Genomic DNA, 9,778 nt, shown 5'->3' with positions numbered 1-9,778 from the left:
GGTTATTAGTTATTTAGCTTAAAAATAGCATTGGCCACATACTTTGATAAAAAAGTCGTCAGTTTTTACCCGACTCCTGCCCCCTCTTGGACATTAAGTCTCCCAGAATTTATAAGCTCCTCTAAAGTGATATACAAACTTTGGTATCATTTCAGAGAAAAGTAATACTAATACTACTATAAAAATGTCATTTTGCTTGAAAGGAAAAGTTGCTTTGATCACAGGTAATTTAAAATTTTTAAACGTTACTTTTTTCTGATTTTCTAATACAATGAATTGAATTGAAATATCTCGGTTACTCCTTTTCTCCCGAATTTACACTTAGTCTAATTACATTGTTACCATTTCAGGGGCAAGCTCAGGTATTGGAAGAGGTACAGCTCTCTATTTTGCGAAGAATGGAGCCAGATTGGCCATCGCTGGAAGAAAGGAAGACAATTTAAAAGCAGTTGCAAAAGAATGTGAAGAAATTAATCCAAATAAAGAAAAGGTATTGGACGGAAAAGAGGGCGAAGGGCCTAATTGATTTATATTTAGCTGCCAATGATCAAAAAAGTAATTTCAACATTGGACCTTTAACTTCGATGTCAGCAATTTGATCTGTTTGTTATTGAATGTCTCATTTTGGGTGAATGAAATCTTCTAAATAAAATTATTTACAGGTGTTGTCAGTAGTTGGTGATTTAAGCAAGGAAGATGCCACAGAGAGAACTATGAACGAAACAATGGACCACTTCAAACAGTTGGATATCTTGGTAAGATTTTCGTTCGTTTACAGAAGTAGCAACCATTAGAAGGCGAAGTTGCACGCAAGAAAGATATCAGTTTTAGCTAATCTATCTTCCAAAGTGAAGTAGATTCTAGTTACCTTTGATGAATTAAGTTGATTGGAGCAAAATTTGATCGAATTCGTAGCAAAGCTTAAGATGTCTTTGTTTTCAAAGACTTAATCTTCCGTTTAGGTGAATTCTGCAGGAATAGTGATGAATGGTACAGCAGAATCAACTCCTCTTCAAGATTACGATTTACAAATGAACATCAACGTCCGGTATCAGTTTTTCATTGTATAGTGAAAGTGAAAGTTATTATTTTTTACTTTTGTTTAAAGCTATAAATAATCCAATTGAGGGGCTAAAATATGGAAGAACTTGCTGCTGGCGGGAATCAATGGTTATTTTCTATTTTCTATTGGACATCATTACAGGCAAAGTGATTAATCGATCTACTAACTGTCTCACTTCATTCCATTTCAGGTCGATTTTTTATCTGACGAAATTGGCCATCCCTCATTTAATTAGAAGTAAAGGTATCAAAACTGCCAAAAATCTTCCATCTTACTCAATTCACGAGTCTTATCGTCTACGAGAAAAAACTTGGACCGGTGGTTCAAAAGCGATTGTTTTCTTCTTTAGGAAACATTGTGAATGTATCAAGTGTTACAGGATTACGTTCGGTGAGAAATTTAACATTTCCTTCAAAACAAAGCACTGAATCGCACGAATACTTAATATCTGTGCATGTTCACAAAAAAGTAACCTTCAAATGTTAAGATTACAAATGCGAATAACATTTGATAGAGTTTGAATGATATTGCTATTTTGTACCCGTTGAAAAGATCATCGTGGATGGAAAATTATCATGTGGCATTATTGGAGTGATCCAAATTTCTTCACTTTCAGTTCTCTTTAAGCACAAAATCCCAGACTAACCCGCACTAAATTATTCGTCGCATTTGTTATTTGAATGACAGCTGTACTTTAGTCTAATATTATGTTATACCAGGTTATGCATGATGTTAACGATTGAAGTCAGATTTTTACCTAATACAAATTTTGTTAAATTTTTATCAGTTCCCTGGTGCTTCAACATAATTGCATGTCAAAAGCAGCAATTGATCAATACACAAGAACAACAGCTTTGGAGCTTGCACCACACCAAGTCAGATGTAATGCAGTCAATCCTGGAGTCATTGTAACACAACTTCATAGAAGAGCTGGAATGTCGGAAGAGGACTACCAGAAGGTTTGTCGAAATGTGTCGGGAAAAAACTTGACACTGTCTTCTCAGAAATTAGTATGGATTTTAAGTAAAACAAACTTTTGATGAAGACTTAGTTGCATTAGCTTACCTCTGTTACATAAGTACAGTAATCAAAATTTTTATTTCTTTGACATTACAGCATTGACCAAAATCAGTAATTTCAGAATTGGCTTTTACGGAGACTGTAATATTCATAACAATAGAACCACCATCGATATTTTCACGAGGATGAGAAAAAAAAAATTCAAAACTGCATTACTAAAATAAGAATCAAGTTAATTCTTTTCATTCTCCATTTTATTGCAGTTTCTAATAAAATGTCAGTCAACACACGCATTGGGACGTGCTGGCAATGTTGATGAAGTAGCATCGGTCATTGCTTTCCTGGCTTCAGATAGTGCTTCGTTTGTCACTGGTGCTACCATTCCTGTGGATGGTGGAAGACATGCTATGTGCCCTAGATGAGGAGCATTTGAATATTTTTGTACAAATGAAAAAGTGACATATTTCTTCTTGAGGGAGCTGCAAAGCTTCAAATTCGAGTACTTTTATTAATTTGTAGGAGGTGGACTGTTTCTCTAATTCGACGTTCTACTATTCGATAGGCTCCCTTATTCGATGAAATTTAAAAACCCCGTCAACTAGAAACTCTCATAAATGACGCTCCCTTATTCGATAAGCTCCCTTATTCGATGAAAATCGAATTCCCCTTGAAGATCGAATTAGAGAGCGTCAACTGTATTTCTTCTTGAGGGAGCTTGAAACTTTTAAGTTCAAGTACTTTATTGATTTTGTAGAAGTGAATTATGGATGTGACTCAATGGCTTAAGGACCTAAATTGGGAGAATTTTGAAGACGAAATTTTATTATTTTATTGAAGCTATAGTTTTTTATGTAATATATAGCTTTTTTTTTAATTTTGATATTTATTTAAAGATTTGACATTTGAAAATAAGCAATAGAAAAATAAACTAGAAAAGTAATTAGAACGTTCTTTTGTATTCAAATCTGTTTGTGTTCTTCTTTTCCGTGTATTTCACATGAATTAACAACTATTTCATTGGTTTCTTTAGAGAAAAGGAAAAATATCAAAGAAATAAACAAAGCTATCGTAAAATTGGATAATCAGAAGATGAGCGGGGAAAATGTTTTGGAACATGAACAGAAAATGTTGCATTTGGAAGTCCTCAAAACGCTCAAGTAAGTCAAGTCCTTCCTTGAATGTCAAACAACGTGCGTTCTCAACACGTCCATAAAACGTTGGATGAAAGATAAAACAAGGTTGAGTGTAAGCTCGATTTATGTGAATAGGGGAAGAAGTTCTTCAATGATTTTTATTTATACACTTAAAGTGGAGCAGGTGTCAGAGGCTATCGTTTGACATGAAACGAGAATATACTAAGCACTACAATGCAAAATAGCGCATACACATGCGTCAGTGAATACACAGTGAGTAAAATGAAATATTTTAAGCGTACAAACTTTTGTGAGCAGAAGCTTTCGCGATTTTCGTGAATTTTGGTCTTTTTCGCGATTTTCGTGAATTTTGGCCTTTTTCGCGAAAGTAAATGCGTTTGAAAATTCTTAGCAAGGTGATTCGCGAAAGTTTATGCTCGCGAAAAATTCTTTAAAAAGTTAAAAATCTATGGAGCTTCGACAAAAAATTTCAATTGTAACTTTTTTATGCCGTAAGAGCGTTATTGATGTCATAGAATACCAGTTTTAATCGAATACAATAAGTATTTGTCACTTTCAAGCCTTTTTTTGGATTAAAATTGGATTACCCAATTCGCGAAAATAAATGTCGTACATTTCGCGAATTTTCGACCCCGCGAAAGTTTGTACGCCTAAATTATTCTTGGGTTTATTTTCATCTTTACTTTTAAAGAGATAAATTTGTTTATACCTTCCTTTTCATCTTCGTCAGGCCGAAATTATCACAACTTGAAACATTGAAAGCGAAGATTCTATGTGAAGTTGAACGTTGCTTGAAAGAGATCTCTACCAGTGAAGAATGTGAGAGAGAAATTCATATTTTGGAAATGGAGAAAAGATTACATGAAGAAGCTATCAAAAATCTCGACAAAGATATAAACGAGGTATGCAAAATGAGGCTTACTCTTGTCTCCCGAATAGACGCCCCCCCCCCCCCCCCCCCGCTAATTGCTAAGAGAAAAAAATCCATCCCCCCGCTCTTATTAAGACCCCCCCCTCTGTTAATTCGAATAATTCAATATTTTATTACAGGTGTAGATAGAACTTAAACTTGGTAAAATTTTCCTTTGATGTTAGTGTTGGTTCTTATTTTACGTGTTCATTTGTTAAAGTTTCTTTTTTGCTGTTGAAATTAATATCAGTTAAAAATAATTATGTCTTCAAATTACCCCCCCCCCCCCCGCCTGAAAACCCTTGATATATATTAGTATTTCAATAATTGTACTCGATTTTGTGAGCTGAAGGGTATGTGACGCCCGACCTCCATTTGCCTAAGTATCCTCCCTGGGCAATTATATTTCCAAATTTATCTCTCTTCTTACACCAAAGGGCTATATTTTCTTCTAGAAATAAAAATTGACAAGCTTTTTGGCCAGTTCTTAAAAGTTTAATAGTTTCTCATTTTCGATCTGACTCCTCATTTTTAGTTGGAAACATCGGTGTCACAATCAAAAGTGGAACAAGATATCCTAAAATCGCACGCAAAACAACTTGTTGATGAATTCAATCCACTGAAACGAGAAGTGAATGAGATTCGTACATCCATTGGACTTGATACCTTACCCGACCTAACGGAAGTTGACGTCATACTGAAAAAGAAGAAATGATTTTGATGTCGGTATCATCGTTCTGAAACGGAGAACTATATTCTTACGGAGAATGGTAGAGAAGAAACATTGGAAATGCTTAAGAAAAAAGACGATGAAAGTCATAACCGGCGTCACTTCTACATAAAAAACTTTGGCTTGGCTTTCTACAATGCAATAATGATCAGATGGACCTCGGAAAGTCTGCTAAGTAAAAAACAATTGATAAAAGTCTTTCATTCATGGGAAAAGATCAAGGTAATAGCAGTCTTCTTTACTTGATGATATAATAACGAACATTTGATATTTTCGTTGGAAAGATGTATACGTATTGAAGAAGGAAACATAATAATTAAAGGTTTGTAAAAAAAGTCCTTGAGTCAAAATTTTGTGTCATTCGGTTTTAAGCTATTACACGGCTTCCTGATTACAAACGAAGTCCCTACACCATATTATTTCTGAGAACTTTAGGAATGCGTTCCTTGGGGTGAATAGTTTTTTTTCATTTCTTAAAAACTTTTATTTTGGGGACGAGCTCTTCTCTAAAACGAGGCATCCTGGAACCTTCACAAATAGAGTGGACGATCGGAAATTTCGCATCACTTGTTCTTTGGTTGAATGGAACACCTTTGGGTACCTTTTTCATTTTTTCGAAAATGTTTTACTTAATCAGGCTTTTGAGGGATTTTCACTTCTACCCAGGTGAACTTAAGTGTTTAATAAGTATAATGTGACGAATTTAGCCCGTTTGTTGACCCTCTTTTTTACGAGTCCCTAATTTCATTCGTTAATGGATCTTCATACGGGTCACCCCATCATATTACCTAATCAAATCTATTTTATTAATAGACCTTATCGGAGTTTTTGAATTTTCCCAATACAGCGATGCATTGTGGGATTGCTTCGCAATCTGTGTCACCGAGGTTTAAGACTGTGTCACCGAGGTTTAAGAATTCTGTACAGACTTTAATAAGGCTGCTATTTATGTTTTTGTATATAAATAAGTTTCTTTCTAGTTTCTATGTTATAAAAATTCATTAAAATATACAAATGGATTAAAAGTGATAACTGTGAAATAAGAAAGATGAGGACAGGTTTTGAAATTTGTTCAGTGCGGTGGCAGCATGTTCATGGTGGCAGATAGTGAGCTATAAAAATGTTTCTGTGCTATGATGATATGATTGAGCTGTAGTGATTGAATGCTTGAGAACGTGAGTTGGAAAGAAAGTGGAGAGTGGAAGTTGTATAGAAAAAGAGTAGAGAAGTATCATTACTTAGTATCCATGGACACGCCCATGGAGTAATTGCTCTTCAGAAAATTCGCGAGGGTTGGCTGAAGATTCTTTGGGTCCCAACAATGGTCCTTTGAATCCATTCGTCTGTGCCTGAAGATAAACAAAAATAATGTTGATGACAGGATCTAGTGATTAAAATTTATAATGGTAGTGCCGATCGGAGAAGTAAGTTGCTTAGATGAATCATTGCCCCCAATGGAATTGAAATTGGAAAAAAAGCTGCGTGAACAGAAATTGCGTGAATTGGGAAAAAGAAATTAAGCTCATCATGCAATCTTATATTTAGTAAAATTTCGCAATTTTTTTTTAAAAACTCTTATTCCAGTGAGGCACTCTAATAGGCATGTAGCTCGATCGAGGGATGATCTATCATTTTACATTTGTAGGTTGTGGATACGAAACGTGGATTAAAAATGAATATTGTTGAAATCAAACGCACAGGTTTAGCTTGCAGCGCAAATCTAAGGGTTTTTAAAAACGTTTCTCTTCAAAGGACATGTCTATCGATTGAGGGACACCCTTGAAAGAGGTATGTGCATAAAAATAGTGATCCAATGTATCCAGCAACAATCATATCCCTTTTTGTCGTGAACCGTAATCAACGTAATAATGGATAAGAAACAAACCTTTCGTCCGATGGCATGGATTCCACCGATAACCGCTGGCATATTTTGCCCGTCTGTCAAGTATACTGATTGAAAAAGATCTCCTCTATGACAACCATATTTCTCGGCTGCCGTTAAAAAATTTGCGATGTTCTCCATCTATGATGAAGAGAAAGATAAGTGGTGTTAAAAGAAAAGATTTCGTCGCACATTCAAAACTTCTTGGTAGGGCTTGCTACATTACCAAAGTGTTTTCAGAAATAGATCTAGCGGGAACACAGTTGAATTATTAGGATCATTTTACCTAATAATGTCACGTTTTGAGGTTTTTGTCTCTGTGGACTCTTTAGGTTGTTTTTGTAGATTAGAGGACTTAGTAGATATGACTTACTTTTTTGAAACTGTTAGATTCGGCGGGATGAATTTTTCCGATAATTCCAGGTTGTAAAATATTCATCACTCTGAAAAAATAAAATGTTCATAGCCTTGTTGCAAAATCTGATGGATAAACTTAATTTACATCTTCTTCTTGAGGGTTATCAATATAATAATGCCCCCTTGTTCTTTTTCGCGAAATTATTTTGAAAATTAAAAAGAACTATAAGTTTAGGCTCTGGAAAGGTCAAACAATTCTATAAGCTTTTTGCAGAAAGTTTTCTTCTATGATGATCTGTTCATTTCCAGCATATTTTTGAGACTTTCCTGGTCGTTTAGACTTTCTCTGGGGGGAGGGGGTTATAGTGAACTAGCAGCCCCATCAAACATCCATAGTCTTAGCATTATCATTCTCCATCCCTTTCAAAAGCTTACTTGCAAAGGATGACGCCATCTTTGAGGGCATGCTGAACATTATCTTTTCCATAGGAGACTTCTTGACCACCTAACACAGCGTTGATCCAATCGATAGCTTCTCGCTCACTCTCGGCATCATATTTGTCATCAATCTGAAAGAAACCATTTAACGTGTTAAGTTCTGTCGAAAATGGGCTCTTCCAGACAATGTCCGTACATGTGGATGGAGGATATATTGTCCGAGGGTTAGCGAAAAATCATCAAAATTTGTCTTTTCCAGGGGGGGGGGGTAAATTCGCTCTGTCCGGGGGTAATTTGAGTTGTCTGGGGGGTCAACTGACGCTTGTCCGGGGGGGGGTAAACCCGTTGTCTGGGGGGGGGCCAAAAGTCACTTTGTCCAGGGGGTAAATCACTGAAAATTGTTATATCCAAAAAGTTCAGCCAGAGTTAGACTATAAGCTAGTGTGATTTTTGAAAGTAATCTTTCAAACATGCATTCATGCTGTTTAAAACTTTTTCGTGTTTTATCATAATAAAGGGACACCATGTCAACTGAACGGAATGGGGTAATTAAGTGAATTCGGGCTTTGGGTTCGTATGGTTGATTTCTTCATTTTATCGACATACATTATTATTTACAAAATTGTTTTTTCTTGTGATGATTAGACTAGGTCAGCGTGTTTCAAACACACTGTTGGCGATCGCTTATTTCCGACAAAATCATCGGAGAAAGAACCTTTTGTAGTGTTCAGTAAGAAATTAATTTTCACTTTGTCCATTTATTTGTTTAGTCGTAGAAGGCAAGGTTTATTACTTTACACCCTGCGATGCGGATCTGCCCCTGATAAATTATGGCAAGATTAGAGCAGCTAGACTATATTATAAAGTCGAGTAAAATGGTCGAGTGAACCTTACCTCTTTAAAACCTATTTTATCGTATTTTTGTTACTACGGCCATGCAATTTCAATTCAGGACGCTTATTTCACTATCAAAATCGTTGTAGTAAAAAACAAAATGTTTACGCATGCGTTTTAAAACAGCTGTGAAATTATTGTCTCGCTTAACGAAGTAAATCAATTTCAAAGCTCTAAGCATAATGTGGCATAATGAACATGGATAAATGAGACGAACATTGAAATGATAGGGGAATGACGTCATAAACAATACAAAAGTGATGAATACAATAGACTACTTAAGGCTGTTATACATTTTATTTGATCTGCAACTTTTGCCATTATTAGTCAGTACATAACACATGATCAAAGCAAAAGTAAAGCGTAGACCCTAGAGAAAAAAGTTACACTTTGAGGAAGGGGATGGGATATAGCCTGAAAAAAATTTAAAATCTCTCCTATTCAGACAAAATGTAAGGAAACCAATGAGTTTATAAAGGTAAGCGAGTCAAACATTTACTTTCGATTTCAAAAACGAGATTTGACTTGTATATCTACACTGTTAAAATCGCCCTCAGGCGATCGATAACCATGAGCTTGCTTGTAATGATCACCTCATTTAATTTGCTTCCGCAAAATAAAAAAATTGCGGTTTCAATAACTGAACTACTGCAAGATAGTAGTTTAGAAGTTTGTGATTTTAATTACGATGAACTACGAAAAGTGCTTTTTGAATTAATGCCTTCTAAGGGGATATAGTTAACAGAAAGATATTTCCATCGTTTTAATGGACAGTCATTTTTATAAATGTAAGTACATGTCATATAGAACAGATAGATTAATAGTCTAAAATTGTCTTAATGATATCATAACCAGTGCATAATGCTAAAAGGAACAACGCATGATTGGAGGGATTCGAATATTTGCTACCTGTTTTTTCGCTTACCCTTTTAGTAGTTTCAGCTGTGAATCCATATCCTACAGGTCTGTTGGCCATCTTTCTTCTCTGTCTGTATCTTTTTTCTCAACTCACAACTGTTTTCACTGTTAATAAGAAAAAAGCTTTTAGATCAGTCACTCATTATATCGAAATGTAATTTGATCTCAGGAAAGGATGGTAGTTCGCCCACGTGACCTGTTTCAACCAATCAGGAAATGAATTGAGGAAGCTAATTGTTTGTTGTTATTATATTTGTCATCAGACGTCAATTTCTTGTGTCAATGTTTACTTTTTCCTGTGATTGTGTCGATGAAGCTTTCATCCTTATATGGTGACTATTTTTGCACATTGATGACAAACCCTCTTCCCTATGGCACGTCTACTGAAAATTCTTGGATGGATTTTTAATTT

At 35.3% G+C, this 9,778-nt stretch overlaps 2 protein-coding genes and 1 pseudogene across 3 annotated transcripts; 2 read left to right on the top strand and 1 right to left on the bottom strand.

Annotated features, from left to right (window-relative positions):
- The first annotated feature begins 114 nt into the window (after positions 1 to 114).
- On the top strand, positions 115 to 2,589 carry LOC136809420 (3-oxoacyl-[acyl-carrier-protein] reductase FabG-like; annotated as a pseudogene).
- Positions 2,590 to 3,114: 525 nt separating this feature from the next.
- LOC136809418 (zinc finger C4H2 domain-containing protein-like) lies at positions 3,115 to 5,511 on the top strand. Its single transcript, XM_067065947.1, has 3 exons — positions 3,115 to 3,240; positions 3,968 to 4,139; positions 4,683 to 5,511. The coding sequence occupies exons 1-3, from the start codon at positions 3,173 to 3,175 to the stop codon at positions 4,860 to 4,862; spliced, it is 420 nt and encodes a 139-aa protein (XP_066922048.1). The 5' UTR covers positions 3,115 to 3,172; the 3' UTR covers positions 4,863 to 5,511.
- On the bottom strand, positions 4,755 to 9,510 carry LOC136809416 (myophilin-like). 2 transcript variants are annotated; one of them, XM_067065946.1, is made up of 6 exons: positions 9,374 to 9,510; positions 7,552 to 7,685; positions 7,133 to 7,202; positions 6,763 to 6,900; positions 6,116 to 6,226; positions 4,755 to 4,844 (listed from the first exon to the last, which is right to left on the bottom strand). In XM_067065946.1, exons 1-5 carry the CDS (start codon positions 9,422 to 9,424, stop codon positions 6,116 to 6,118), a joined length of 504 nt encoding a protein of 167 aa, XP_066922047.1. In that variant the 5' UTR covers positions 9,425 to 9,510; the 3' UTR covers positions 4,755 to 4,844. The 2 variants fall into 2 exon arrangements, with proteins under 2 accessions (XP_066922047.1, XP_066922046.1); XM_067065945.1 differs by lacking the exon at positions 4,755 to 4,844 and having other exon boundaries at positions 5,829 to 6,226; positions 9,374 to 9,509.
- Positions 9,511 to 9,778: the final 268 nt, after the last annotated feature.

This window comes from Clytia hemisphaerica, unplaced genomic scaffold (genome assembly GCF_902728285.1).
Source record: "Clytia hemisphaerica strain Z4C2 unplaced genomic scaffold, Clytia hemisphaerica genome assembly, whole genome shotgun sequence".
NCBI lineage: Eukaryota > Metazoa > Cnidaria > Hydrozoa > Leptothecata > Clytiidae > Clytia > Clytia hemisphaerica.
Note: the sequence above shows the minus strand (reverse complement) of the source record. Positions and strands in the feature narration are given on the sequence as shown.